Genomic DNA, 15782 nt, shown 5'->3' with positions numbered 1-15782 from the left:
CAAGAGTTTAGGGGAAGTGGATGGGGTTGGTTAGTGCGCAAGAAAAACATCTTAATAACAATTATTAAGGAGATTTTATTTCCGATAGTGAACATTTTGGGCCACAAGTAAAGTTACAGATTGTTGTGAAAACTGGCAGGAATTGGTTGAGATCTTTCCAGGTTAACGCAGAAAACAGATCATGAAAACCTGAGAAACATAAGTAATCTTGTGTTTTGATTTACCGATGATTATAAAATGAGTAATCATGTGTTTAATGTAATGTAATGTGGATCAAGGTTAAAATGAAAATTACATGATTATTAAAAAGGATTATGTCTGAAGAACTAAATTAGCGATGATAGTGTTTAATGATTTATGATGATCATACAGCATATATAAAACTGTAACTGAAGTAATTATACCTTGTGTGAAATGTATTGACATATAACCTTCATGCTATGTTATAATTAGAACAAACGTCAGGGCCAGTAAAAGGTCAGAGTTGAGCGGGAAGACAGGGGAACTCCAAAGAACCAGAAGGTCTCACCAGAGCAAATTCAAGAAGCAAAACCAGATGGTGAGTGGGTAAACAACAGAAAAGGAGAAGTGAACAGGTCGTTGACTGATAAGGAAGGTCAGATACTTCACATGAACGCCTAGTGACTCAAGAAAGGCTTTGATGAGATGAGTCTCTCTTGACACCAGCTTAAATAGATTATCTCTTCTAAACCTATCTTAGGGTAAGACTCGAAGGTTTTAGGAATTTTCCGGACTGGTTAGAAGGAGAGCTGGTCAGTAGTCAGTCTATGAGAATTGTGAGGATTGGGTGGGACTGACTATTGCTCAATAACAGCAGTCAGTTCCTGCTGGATAATGTGCCTGAAAGAGTGTCATGGAAGAAATTACTTTAACAAGAGACTGAATGAGAAGAAATAAGAAATCGATTAAAACTTTGCAAGGTGAGAACAGAAATACAGAGTCAAAGGAGACTGTCAAGTCTGCTCTGACTAACAGTGGATCTGGCTTCCTTTTATAGGTTCTGGCCAGAGAAGAGAGACTTGATTAGTCTAGAGGTGTGAAGCCCTGATTGTTATGTACCAGGGATTCTGTGGAGCCCAACACAGATGGTCTTGCCATTTGTCTATTGTTAAGAATAGGGGGTTGTTCTTTCATGATAAAGAGGACAGATAAGTTCTACATTGGGGAAGTAACACTTAGATAGTCTGCAGGATCAAGGAGCTCTCCCCTGCTGTTATACGACACTGTAGAAGTCTATGTGAGAGCAGCTTGACCAATTCATGATAAGACTATGTAGAAATACCTAAAACAGAAGAGGGGTGAGGAGCACGTTATAACATCTTCCATTACAAAGAGTCAAATCTAGTTTGTATAGGACATTTCAGCAACAAGACAGACATGCAGTCATCAATTATGAAACAAGGAATAAACATTACATTTTGTCAAAAGCCATCATCAAAATCATCAACTTAATAGCCTATTGATCAATGTTATTAGTAATCAAAAGTCATCTCTAAAAAAGAGGGGATTTAGCCTTGATTTAAGGAACTCAGAGTTTCAGCTGTTTTGGAGTTTTCTAAAACTTTGTTCCAGATATGTGGTAACAAAAACAAGCCCAGGTGTCCATGTGACCTGAACTGCATAATTATGTTTCAACGCAAAGTTGGTAGGAGCTCGTCCTGCGATAGGTGAGCTGCCGGTTGAGTCCCTGGTCCGTCCGCTTCTGTCGTTGTGTCCTTGGGCAAGACACTTCACCCACATTGCCTGCTGGTGGTGGTCAGAGAGCCCAGTGATGGCTCACCAGACAGACTTTGCCACCATCAATGTGTGAAAGTGTGTGTGAAGCGCTTTGGGATCCTCTGGACTTGATAAAGCGCTATACAAGTGCAGGCCATTTTACCATTTAGCATGAAGATTTCAGAGTTGTTTCCGGTGTGCAGTGTCAAAAAGATCTCACTTCCTGCCACAAGGCTTACAAGATTTCTTATAAACATCTTGAGTCCCCTTTTCCTCACTTTTGTGACACATTGTTGCAAAAATGCAGAGGTATTCAAATGAGTGTCGCAAATAAATACGTTTTTCAGTCAAACAGAAACCGTTTCAACACTCAGAGCTTGCTATGATAGCACCAAACATGGCTGGATGTGAGGCCGTAGTTCTCCTGCCTAACACTCTCAGGCAACTCAAACTGGGCTACGTGATGAAGGAGCTTCCGGATGTCATGTCCCTCAAACTGGGTTCTACCAGGATCCCCAATCAGGACTTTGGAGCCGTGGCTTTTGATGCAGCGGTCCAGCCATTTATGAAGGCTGTCTGACAGCGTTTCGTCGTAGAACATGTCGCCAAGGAGGATCAAGTCAAAGCTGGCAGGATCCGAACCAATTATGTCGTCTGTCACGCAATCTGGCGGCTCTACTTTGTTCAGTTCACAATTCAACTTGGTCACAACAGCTGCAACTGAAACAGAAACAGGTAAGTTTAGCCATGCAAAATATTGCGACGCTCCATAACTAATGGATAATGTCTGCGTTTTTTAAAATTAAACTGTAAGATTTTAAAAATACATAAATATACATAATGTAATTAAAGATACATAATATAATTAAAGTGATCGTTTTGGGCAAAGTTTTACAGCCGTCGTTCTCAAAGTATTAAGTACCACCACAGAAAACACTTTTATATTTCAAGGTCCTTCATTGTTACTGTAAAATAAATTAGCGTAGCATTTAAATGAGCACCAAAATGTTTTAATAAACAGAGTGGTAATCTGGCTTCATAAACACAACTCCTATTTAGACACACTCCAACTTTCACCATTTTTAGCAAAAAGTACAAAGTTCAGCATTGATTGACAAAAGATATTTCTATAATGTGTCGTGAAACGTGGTTGGGACTGATTGAGATCTTTCCAGAACGAACACACAGAAAACGGGTCAGAGGCCGAAGCAACAAGTAATCTTGCATTATGATTTAATGATGATTGAAATTTATGTAAGCTTGTTTTGAATGTACTATTAATTAAAGTTATGAGTTATGTGATTAGATTAGATGTGGAAAAGCAGAGATCATAAATGAATAAAAGTAATGACTGTAGATTAGATGAAAATTAGACAGAAGTGTCTTTTACTGTGTCGCAACAAGAGGTTGGGTGGAGGCAGAACTGTTAGCATGGAAGAAAAGGAAGTTCAAGGGTTTGAAAGGTCGGCAGTTAATCGAAAACGGCCAACGCCTAGGAAAAAGGGGAAGTTGGGTGGAGAGGATTGTGCAAGCCGCTGAGGCGTTCATCCATCACTAAATTAAGAAGAGCATAAAACACATGAGAAGGAAGAACTGGTGTTCTTTGTTCCGCAGCGTTCGAGTCAAGATCACACGAAGATGCAGAATCAACTGAGGGCTAGGTGCTGATACCCCGGGACGGTGAAGACTGCGCGCTGCTCAAGAAAGGAACAAGATCCGTTTACCCACAATCAGGGATTCTGATTTGACAAAGGCCCTACACTCAACCCAAAAGATTTCAACTATGCTGCAGTGGACATGGGGTATAGACAAAGATCACCTGGATAAAGAACTGAGTTCACAGAGGATATTCATCAGTTCAACTTTGGATCTATTCTAAAAAGGATACTGCCATGACAAGACAGGATTCCAACCATGGATATTAAAGTTTTCTGCTGCCAAGACCAACTCAGCATCGGGGGACGAGTGGATCTGATCTAAAAGATCTGCATCTTTTAGATCAGTGACACAGTATAGGGACTGGAGGGAAGTGTGATTACTAAATTTCTTACATATATAAATCTTTTAATTTTTGATTAAAGAAGCTATATGTCATTTTCCCCTGCTAAAGCTTGCTAATAAAATATTAAAGTCTAAATTGATGATGTGGACAGTTAAATTAATTGAGTCAATTGAAAATTAATTCTTCTGATTAGTATAAAACTAATGTACATGACCTAGTAATTTGGTGGCTTCAGACATTTCTTTGGTGAGGGTAAAATAATGACCTTGGGATTCATGCCGAGTCTCTAAAATTATCTAGACTGTAACAAGTGCACGTTATTAATAGAGAATGAACTACCGTTAACACACGGTTTCTGAAAGCAGGCAACTACAGGCTACTTAGATGTCTGTTTCATTAACTGAAAAGTGTCATAACTTCTGGATCTGAAGGTAGTTAGACTCTAGACGCATCTTTCTCGCTTCCAGCTTAAATAGAATGTCCTCTATATTCTCGTCTGTAGTAATACTCAGGAGTTAGGGGCTTCTCAGACCCGTTAGGCGGAGAGCTGGACAGTAGTCAGTCTGCTAGAGTCGGAGGGGTGGTAAGGGCGTAGCTGACCATTAGGTAATAACAAATGCTAAAATGTTAAATGCAAAAAACAAAACAACACAAACAAAAAAACAAACAGTAACGAGATGGACAGATGGCTGGTTGGACTGAGGCCTGTATGGATGGGTGGAAGGATGATAAAAGTATTGGATAGGAAAACCAGACCTACAGATAGATGGACGGGTTATGCAGCAATGGATGTCAGAAAAACAACTGATGATAATGGATAAATGGCTGAAAGGGTGGCTGGAGGGAGGAAGGGATGCAATGTTTAGGAAGAGGCAGAGTTAATCTGGAAATGGAAAGAATGACCATACTTCTCTTGGTCTTGTGGAAAATATATTATGAAGAATGAGGAAATGTTCTTTGTTGAATGTTATGTTGACATATAATCATAAATTTACGTTGCTGGTCATGTAAGGCACGAGAGGGATCCTGCATGCTTTGACAGCCTTAAAGATTGATCCGCATCCCATTGCCATAGAAGGCTTAGGGATGCCATTATGATAATGTTGAAGAACAAAGCAGATCACAAGGGGAAAACAACAGGCATGATCACGACAGAGATGGGCCGGGAGCAACAAAGAGGGAGTTGTTCTTATGTATAATGAGACTTCAGATCTCACTGGAGTTTCCATGAGGCAACTTTGTACACATTTTGATGTGTAACTGGATCTCCAAGATATATCTTGTACTTTTACTAAACTTTGGTTGATTTTAACTCACTGGCTCTTCTGGAATCTCCTGCATTAACGAACATGAGCTGGAGGCGAGTGAGTCTCCAACAATCTGGAAACTTCTTAAAATAAATATTCCTGCTTTCCCTGCTTGAACACAACTCCCTCTGTTTAGAAACTTGCTATAAATCAGCAGATTGCAGATACTGAACAGTAACTTTGATGTTTAAATCTATTTTTTGAAACCACAGGCAGTCTAAGTTTGATAGCATGGGGCTAAAAATATTTACATTTCCAAACCTTTTTATGATCTTACAAAAAAAAAAGCGTCAATAATAATAATAGTTGTTGTTACAGTGAGTTGATTTTGATTCTAGGTTTTGATTTTATATCCACGTGTAGTTATAACATTTTTCCGAGGGGGTTCTCGGTAATATTATTATTCATATCTGAATTACTGAAATAAAATTACGATTGGAAGCAATTAAGAATAATCGATGCGGCATACCGGGGTCGATATCATTGGCTACCACATGAGCAGCACCACAGAGTTTAGCAGCGATGGCTGAAGCTCCACAGCCGCTCCCCAGATCCAGCACGGATCCATCCCGACACACATCAGGGTTGTCCAGGATGTACCTAACAGAGCATGGCAGCAACAGGAATGTTAAAAGCGAGATGTCAAGCCCAACAAACTTTATTTATAGCGAGGATTGTGCAGGACCTTGACAGCGCCTGTCCTCCTGGCCAATAAATTGCCCAGTACGGGTCGCTGAAAGGCCAAAGTTCTGGTCTTTCTCTCCAGAACCTGCAGTTGGGAGTAAACAATCTCAGTTTTATCTCGGGCGTCAGGCTCCCTCCCACAACTACCTCCGTGTTCTCTGATATAAAACGTCTGACGTTCTCATATGAAAGACAGGATTCTGAGGTGCGTCTCCGTCTGCTTGTTTGCGCATAAGGCTTTGAAAATCCTTTAACACATCGGTAACATTTAGGTGCCGATAGAAATCCACAGTATCGCGTTGTTGATGGAAAAAGCCACATAACTAAAAGTCAAACGTTTCTCTTTCTTGAGCAGCCGTCCCAGCAGCCCCCAGAAAGCAAGACATGGAACTTTCGTTCCGCTCAGTAAGGTTCCTGCCAAGGGAAGAGTTTGTGTCCGCCATTTTGTGAGTGGCAGATTTGTTTAGTTTTTAATCTTTTAATAATAAAGTTATAAAAATGCAGTTATAGGCAAGTGGTGACGCCACTAGTTCTTCCATTAGGTACCCAGAAGGCTAAAATAATAATGTAATTTCTAATAAAATATAATAAATCAACAAAAAGTACTTTTCCGCAATTGTCTTAGAGCTTTCTTGAGGAGCTCTGCACAGCATTACCAGCTGCGGGTTTGTGGCTGATGTTAGGGAGACTTTGATCCTGATAAGCTTACATGTGCAAAAGAAAAACAAACAGACAGTTTTTCAGAATTTTGACATTTTTACAGGCAGGTTTCTTTCATTCAACACTTGAAGATAATATAATAATGTTTGCTCTTGCTGAAAGAACTCACTGAGGATCAAATAGATGAAGAGGTGACTTACATAAAAAAAATCATTGTTGGAGGAGTAAAATACTGCATAAATGTTAAACTGGAGCAGATGTTCAGTATGTATTTCCGAATGGAGATTTCTTTCTCTTTTTTACAACTTTACCCAGTTTAAAATCAGTTCAGAACTAGATTGGCTTTGTGCACCACACAGACTTTATTATGTTTTAATGTAAAAAATCAAACACTGTGAACACATCTAAATAATAAATGGGTTACTCCACCCCTATTTAAGCAGCCTTTGTTCTTTGTTTGGGAGGTCAGTTTTGTTTGTGTTCAGTTAGAGTTCAGTTGACCTCAGTTAATTTGGATCCAAATTTATTTCTTCTTGCTTTAAATCTTTATGCTTTGTCAACAATTTTTTGAAGAATTAAAACCGAGACTTTTTCTACTTTGAACATTTTTTGTCCTTGTTTGAGTTTGGTCCCTCACACTACATTTCCACTTTCTAACCAGAATCACATAACTCATCATTTTAATTAATAGTACATTTAAAACACAGATTACATTTATTTCAATCAACATTAAATCATAATACAAGATTACTTGTTGCCTCTAGGCTTCTATAACCTGTTTTCTGTGTGCCCTGAAAAGATCTCAATCAGTCCTATCCAGGTTTCGCAACAAAAGGCATACAGAGGGAAAAAGTACAGTTGAAAAGGACTATTTGAGCATTTTTTCCCCCCTATTGCCCTGCTACAGGACTGGGGATGTCTCTTTCTAGTTTTTGTTTATCCAGCAATGAATAAAGTCATCCCTCAGTTTTCGTCTCTCTTTCTTTTTATCCTCATTTTCTGATGGACGTCAGACATACGTATGTGCATTCAGTGGCAAAATGAAACATCAGTCCTATACTAGCATCCCATCCCCACCAGAAAACCAGACTATTGCCTCAGATTTCTGTTCAGTCAGACGCAGCACTCCACCTTTCTGTCCCTTTCTGTGCAGATCTGCTGGAATGTAGAGACAAAGCACTTGCGACCTTTTGAGGAAACAATACAATGGCTTACACAGTCGCCACTTCCTTCAGACATTCACTTTTTAAGGAGCTCAATCTTGTTTCTTCCCACTTTTACTTTCATGTGTTTCCTGTACACCGCACCCTCACACACCACGTTGATTTACTTTATTGAATAAATATTATAAACCTTTTCATTGGTTGCAGCTATTTGCTATCAATCAGTCATTTGTTTGCACATATTAAAAAGCAGCAGTTTTTGTCTGATTGTTTGATTAAAGAACTCTACCAGGTTGGACATCAAAGGCTGGATAAGGTTCACTGGTGAAAAGATTAGATGACTGTGGCTTGCAGACTGATGCGCTACTAAACCAGCATGAAACCAGGTGAAGCAATCCCTGCTTGAACCGCCAGGTGGTGGCATTGCACATCAGACGAAAAAGAGATAGGACAAATAAGAAAAAAAGGTATGACGAGGAGAGGGAATATATAAAAATGTAGTTAAAATAAACGAGTAAAATGGCACAAATATTTGCTTTAACCAAGAATAACAAGTGTCGATATAAATAACTGCTGCTTTGCTGGATGTAATCCAAAGAATCCGACATTCTCATAATGACTCTCAGAAATCTTTTAACATTATTTTTTGACATTTTCATTTATTTAATTTTGTGTTTTTTCGCAGATGCTCTAGTTCAAAACCAGTTGATGTATAGAAATCATAAATAAACTCTGAATTTGAACCTATCTTTATGTTCGACTTGTATGGTTTTGGTGGTTTAATTACAGAATGGGTCTGTGGAAAAGCTGTCAAATCAGAACAGAACTAGTTATCAGTCTGGACCCATCTGGCCCCTGAGAAAACAGAGCTGTGCAGTATTAAAGCTACATGGGATGAATGTGGTCAGCATTAAGTGAGATAAGGCCAATGTCAGGAAAAAAAAGTCTTCCTTCACTCTGAACCGGCAACTTTAAATAAAACAAGTTTTTGTGTCCTTGATGTAGTTTCTTCACATCAGCAGTAGAATAACAAGTTTCCACAAACTTAATGGAAAGTGCTGCTCAGTCAGATTGGTTGAGGACAAAAAGTTGCTAGGAGACCTTTTTTACCGCATCATTATATCTACTTACCTTCAACATCTCCATAGCGATTTCACACAACCTCCATAATACTTGTGAAGTTAAGCAAACATATTAGATTTTTACTGTTTGCTTTATATAACCCAAAACAATAAATTTGGTATCTTGTCAAGTCTGACTCATTTAATAAATGTTTAAAAGTGGTGACACCAGCAGAAGCATTTGTGAGGTTCAAAATTTGCTACTTTCTCATTAGTTTGGATCAACTTCCTGATTTCATTTTCCGTCTTTTATGTTTGGTAAATGGAACCATAAAACAATTAAATGATACGCTTGATCTAAAGCTTGCATTAACAGACTGATTGAAAGATACGTTTCACTAAACCATAACTTTAATTCCACAATATCTTCTCCCGCTAAATGTTTTTATCTCGATTTATGCAAATTAGCCAATTAGCATGCTTCTGAGAAATACTGCTCTTTGTGCAAGAATGAGCTCAGTAATATCCTCTCAAGAACAAGCAGTGCATCTGTGCTCACAAAAGCAAAAGATCACGATATTGTCCATTGGACTATGATAAGAAACAATTCTTCAGAATAATTTATTTTCAGCTTTTAAAAAAAATGTTTTTCCTTTAGCCGGTTCTGCTAAGTGAAGTTGAATTAAATCAATTTGTTTACAGAAAACAGACAAGAATTACTTTGTCAGACGATGGTTTGGTAATATGAACCAATGAAATCGCACCATCAGTTTGCTTACGGGTAAACAGGTAAGGGTGTCCACTCTTCGTGTGTTGTTTTAGTGAACAACACAAATTTGGAAACTGAAGGTTTCCATGATTCTCAATTCAGTCCTGTGAACAAATGTAAAAATTGTTTGAAGATCATTACAATCAATAACTTTTCTCCGACTTTATCAACCTCTCACAATGCGCCACTCTGCCATCTTCATTTTAGAGAGAAGAGGCTTTCTTTATGCAACCTTTCTAAAAAACAACTTGTTGAATCTTTTCCTAATTGTCCCAAAGTGAACATGCTAAATAAGGCCGGCAGATGAAGCTCTTGGTTTTTATTCATTTTGTTTTAGGAGCATTGCATGCTCTTCTTAGCATAATGAGAGCCATGGCCCTGTTCTTGATCATTTTGTTAAATGGCACGATTAAGCCCACCTTTACTGAAACCTACAATATTTAATTCAAAATTCTCACACATAGCAGGCCACGTCCATTCAAGGTCAGTCTTTATTTGTTGTGTTGGGTGTGTATGTGAACGACTGGTGACTCACAACTGCAGACCAAATCTCCCAGTGGGTACGAATAAAGTGAGCTGAACTTGAATTTAAGATTTGCCTTGGACATCCACTCATGGGAACATTGGCACTTGTCTTAAATATTTCTCACTATAAACTGCTGGACTTCTCCTAAATTTGACAAGCTCCAGAAGCTGCTTCTCCAAGGTTATCCTTGTTCTCTCATCGCCTTGGATTGTTTTCGCAGACAACCCTGGACAGACACCTCCAGAAAAGCAAACTCCTGCTTTGTATGTATTAATAAAGTACGTTTGATTGGCAGCCCCTACCTATTATATTCCAGCTGAAATCCTAACCAAACAGCAAGCGTGTACTTAGTTTGTACTAAAGGAGATCTAAAGGAGACAATTGTCCTTTAGATCTTGCTTAAAAAAAAAAAAAAACATAAGTTGATGAAGCCTGTTATCTGTTTATTTATCTGTTGTTTACTGGTGAAAAAAATCTGCTCTTCACATCAGAGACATTCATCAAATAGATTCCTTTAATGATGTCTTCTGGACAGACCTGTTGTTTTGCTATTTTCCTGATATCTTCCATGTTTGGTACCTCAGTAATTTTGCTCCATTTCCAACACGGAAACAGCAGGGTGAGAAATTGAGCTGCCTGCCGTGTGATGTTTTGTATTAATAATGCATCATTTTTGTACATCCTGGGGGAATGTTTTACACTTTGTCCTGCAACTTTGATAGCAGGTATAAAAAGAATTTTGTATTTTCCACTTAGGTCATCTGTAAGAAAAAAATGGTTTCATGACTGCAATAAACAATATCTGCCGGCATCATTCATTCATTCATTCATTCATTCATTCATTCATTCATTCATAAGACTCAGCTGTCTCAAACTCAAGCGACATCCAAACTAAATGGAGTTATGGTGTGATATGAAGTTTTCAGAAAATGTTTAATGAAATTAAATAATCACAAAAGTGGCACGGCTCTCTTGAAGCAGCCTTTGTTTGTGTGTGATTTTTTTTTAAAACATCTAGTGCCACACAAAACAAAATGAAGACAAATTATCTTTAGCAGAGCTGGACTAAGAGGGGAAAAGAGGATTTATACAGAAAGAAGACGAAGTGCATTTAGATGTCGTCTGTGGAATAAAGACAGACTTTATTGAAAAGTTTTAGACAGCGCAAAGAGCTGAAGCTGCTACTCCCTCGAAAGTTTCAGACTCGGGGGGGATGTCACCGCAAAACAGACTAAAAGCAAAACCGTTTCTCCCTGAAAGGCTGGCGCTTGAAAGGCACCTGTAAGATGTGAAGCAGTAGGAGGCAGCGGTGGTGAATGACAGAGGAAATGGGGAGGGAGGCACCGATAGATGGAGTTCACACACAAACAGCGGAGCTTCTCTTTAAAACTCTCTCTGGCATCAACCAGATTGAGTGAGCAGCAGGCGACCGTGGTTAATGTCTCAGAGGAGTGTTTGGATAGAGGGACAGCGCTCAGTGTGCCGCTCGAGCTGAAAGGATTGTTTGTGCTGGGAGAGACAACAGATGAGGCGCAGTGGGGGAGGATTCCCAGGTAGTTAGTTCAAGGTTGAAACACAACTTTCCCCACAACAGCAGCACAGAGAGTGCAGGGCGGTGTGCCGCCGAGACAAAACCGCGAGCATGCGAGGAGCGGCGACGAAATTACTTCCAGTTATTTTGCTTTGTTATTTTTTTAAGAACATTCTTCAAGCCGGGAGAAGAGACACTTCGCTATGAAAAAAAAAAGAAAAAAAAAAACACCACAAAACCATTTATTTAGGGTTGTAGACACAGGCGGAAAATGTATTTTCAGATCATTGGGCACAACAACTGCAAAATAAAATTGGAAAAATGATGGTTTGATAACATGAATAACGTAAGCAAAGAAAAAAAAAGAGAGAGAGAATGAAAGAGCTTGCTGTTAATCCTAGCTGGCTGAAGTTAGCAAGGCCTGCTTTGGTGACTGAACGATGTCGAACCAAGGTAAGGTAATGGTTCTTAGTTCTGCTGCAGAAATTCTGGTGCTAAAAGCTGACACATCAAGGCTGATGCCAGCTCCCGATTTCAGCTCCCTGTTCCTTTTTTTTTTTCTCCCATCTTAAGTTTATAAAATTGAGCCTGTTTGGAAAAAAATTGTTGATAGTTTGCCTTTTTTTGTTAATTATCTTTGAGTATGCCTAAATTTAATTGATGTTTTCCATTAAATACTAGCCGTCAGTCACTGACTCTTCTTACAATCTTTTTGTTGAGGTTTAATTATGTTTGATTAATTCAAAGTGAATAATAATCCTGAGGATTGTTCAGAAATCTCCTGGTTTCTTTTTAAATGTCTTAAAGCAGTATCTAAAAGGTAAATGACTTGTCTTTCTTTTAAAATCTCAGCGATCTAATATAACTTCACGTTACTATAAACTGCATGAGACATGAAAGTCTCAACGTGCATCTCACGTTGAGACTTTCATGGTGTTTTGCTGTCAGGAGAAGATGCTCACTGCACTTGACTAGAAGCTCTTCCTATTTCCTCCAGCAGCATGGCTCACCTGGGGAATTAAAGTAAGGGAGGATCAACATCTTTCTTTTCTGGGAGACTCGTGGAAGCAAAGTGCCGGAGGACATGAAGAGGGATGGTCTGCACCAAAACACTGATAAACATGTTCAACCCATTTGCAAAAGCTCTGGGGATGAGTTTGACCTTCAACCTTTCCTCTTTTTCTTTTTTCCAGTACTTTTTTTTTTTACTTTTCCTGCTTCACTCATCACCTCCAACAAATGTACAAAAATGTACATTGTTTAGCCATGATATTTCACAAAGAAGGCACTGCTTTCATCCAAGTTTGTCTCAGTTTTATCTACTCAAAAAAAAAAAAAAAATCCATAATCTTCTTAAACTATTTGCAGATGCATTTTGTTCAAACCAGAAAGTTATTGCATTTAAAGGCTGTTTGGGAACAGAATGTTATGTTTTGCTGTTTTGAAGGTGACAGTATGCTTCACAGGAGAGAGTGTTGTCACCTGATGTGTGCAGCTGCATGGCCGCCACACATCTGTTATCTCTCATGCATGAAGCTCAGTTGACTGTGCTGAAAATTATATGCTAAGTTGTTCTAAAACTGGATGGTGAGTTTTAAACATTATGAGTCAACAAAATTTGAGAAAAATTTAATTTACCAAAAAGAAAAGGGTTTATCGTTCCTTAGACGTGGAGAATAATTCCTCTTGAGTAAGTCTGATTAATTAAAATTCACCATAAAGTTTCATTCATTTGATTTATGAAAAAAAAAAAATATCCAAGAAAAAACAAAAACAAAAAAATTCTGGCATTTGTAATTGGGACCAAAATGAGACTCATAATTTAATGTTTTTGCAGTTTTGTTTAAAGTTGGTCTTGAAACATTTTCCTGGTTCGGCTAAAAGATGAGAGTCATCAGGCAGAAGCCTGACTGAGATCTAATTAAAGCCCCTCACAGAGGTAGAGAGATCTCCTGTGTCAAGTTGTAATTCTCAGTGGGATTTGTCAATTTCGGTCACGCAGAAAGTAAAACGTAATAAGTTCTTATTATTCAGCATTGTTTGACATCGAACAATGATCACATCTTCAAAGTCACATAACGTGAGTCTTGTCTATATCACAACGGTGTTGGGAAAACAGTTCTTCCATGGTAAGCAAGACAACTTGTCTAAATTTGTCTGCGAGATGTTACATTTAGTTTCGAAAATTGTTTGGATTTCTCTGAACCTTCATGTGAAATTCATATTGAAACAGTTGAGTGTATCCCAAATGGTCAGCACATGCAGAAAAACTAATCTCCAAAGATTTCACTCTAGGATGGAAAAATCCCAAAAGGTCCAAAGCAAACTAAATCAAGTAAGGTAAATGTATCTAACTTTGTGGCGCCGTGGTTGGAAAACATCTTAAGTTTGAAGACAAATAAAGAGTGTGAACGTGTGCAGATGGTAAGTAGGAAAGATACACAGAGTCCATGAGAACTGTGGACGCTGTCAAACAAACCCATCTGTAGAGGCCTGCAAAATGATTTAATAATGAAGTTTTTGAGTACGTTTGAAATCCTAAATTCAATTTACATCAGATTATTCATAGACAAATCAAGAAAGAAAGAGAGGTCCGATATTCCCCGTGAGGAATTCAGTCCACTTTGTCTTTAGATGCATTATTTACTTCGTGTTTGCTCTCACTCTGACAGTTCACTTGATTTCTTGATCACATCAGGTCATAAACTGCAAAGCTAATCGGATGTTTAGACTTGTTGTCTTAGCCTTTAGCATTTTACCTTGGTCGTAACTTTACAGCAGCCTTCCTGGATTGAGGTTTTGTAGTTTGTCTACGATTCTGTGGGATTTCTTTGGATTTTGATAGACCAACATTCAACATCCATTGGCCATATTCACTTCATCCATGCAGGGTAAACAATTGCGGCTGCTTTTCTCCGCCAGTCACTGGATGAGACGTGGAGTACACCCAGACGAGGATGTCGATCAGTTGTGACTGTTGGACAGAACGCCTCCTTTTCAGATTGACAGGCAGCAATAGCTGCTTCTGTTAGGTCACTGCTGATGTTTTACCACCTTGAATTCCTGTCAGCATAAACCTGTATATGCTGTAGAGCAGGAAACTGACAAAACTGTCATGGATGTCAGTGAAAAACTGTGCTGGAAACCATTCAAACTTTCTCTCTTTTTTGTTTTTCTTTGACTGTACATATATGTCAGGTTGAGAATGAATGAATTCTGCAACTTTTGACTCATTTTTAATGAAACATTGGTATAAATTATACACATTTCTTGTGCCAAGCATCCCCTGAAGCGCCGAGGGAATTTGAAAAACACTTTGACTGTCATGGATATACATGTTGGCAGATAAAATGAAGAAGCCCAGGACAGTTTTGCCTGAGGAAGCGAAGAAAAACAAGAAACTGTACAAATAAAGGACCAGACAAGTGTAAACATAAAACTGATTTTGGCTTATTGGAGAAACCAAAGGGGAGACAAAAAACAAACAAACAAAAAAAAAAACAAACAAACAGAAGTTGAAATTGCTTGTTGCTGTTGACGGCTAGTTAATAACAACTAATAATTGTAATTTTTCTGCGCGGTGTTGTGTTTGCTTTGCTTGACTGACTGTGAAGTTATAAATGGATTTTAATCACACAAACATTAGGATATAGTAAACAGCATTTTAGTCGCTGTTGAAATTGGCAGGGACTCATCTGAACACCTTGACTGCGGCTGGGTGTGAATCAAAGAGGATTCTTGTAAGAAAAGCACTGATTATCCCTCTGATATGCATCAGTGCCTATTTATCAGCACAGTCTAAACACCGTGGCACCTCTTGCAGGCGATATCTCCACGCTGCAATTACTCAATATGTCAAATTTGTGCCAGATTTAACAGAGGCAGCTGTTTTAGATTGAACTTTAAAAGTGTTTAATTCTCCTATGTTGTTTTATGTAGTCACGCCACGAGGGAGCAACGATCCAAAAATAAAGTTACTTTTACTTATGCACGACAGAGAAAACAATTTTCATAATTATCATTTTGATAGCACCTCAGCTCACAAACGGGCCATCACAAAAATCAAGATCAAAGACAAGCTTGTTAGGACAAAATAGGTCAGAAATGTAATTATAATGTGAGTTAGGAATACAGTTTGAAAGCTGAAGAATCCATGGATGTATATTCTCTAATGAGGAGAATCTTTGAACCTCTTCATCCTTGACGATGAGTAGTGTTTACGGGCTGCATCTGTGCACGCAAGAAGGTCCCATCTGCCCGAGATTCAAATATAGACAGAGACTGATGGAACCACACTTTACTTCCTTTTCTCCTTGACTGTATTCATGAGTTGGATTAATAA

At 38.5% G+C, this 15782-nt stretch overlaps 1 protein-coding gene across 1 annotated transcript; it reads right to left on the bottom strand.

Moving 5' to 3' along the window:
• Positions 1–57: 57 nt before the first annotated feature.
• Positions 58–6111, bottom strand: etfbkmt (electron transfer flavoprotein subunit beta lysine methyltransferase). Its single transcript, XM_007561366.2, has 3 exons — positions 5732–6111; positions 5516–5646; positions 58–2457 (listed from the first exon to the last, which is right to left on the bottom strand). Exons 1-3 carry the CDS (start codon positions 6049–6051, stop codon positions 2108–2110), a joined length of 801 nt encoding a protein of 266 aa, XP_007561428.1. The 5' UTR covers positions 6052–6111; the 3' UTR covers positions 58–2107.
• Between the last annotated feature and the right edge of the window lie 9671 nt (positions 6112–15782).

The sequence above is a fragment of the Poecilia formosa genome, unplaced genomic scaffold (assembly GCF_000485575.1).
Source record: "Poecilia formosa unplaced genomic scaffold, Poecilia_formosa-5.1.2 Scaffold126, whole genome shotgun sequence".
Lineage (NCBI taxonomy): Eukaryota > Metazoa > Chordata > Actinopteri > Cyprinodontiformes > Poeciliidae > Poecilia > Poecilia formosa.
This window is presented reverse-complemented; position numbering and strand designations above follow the sequence as displayed.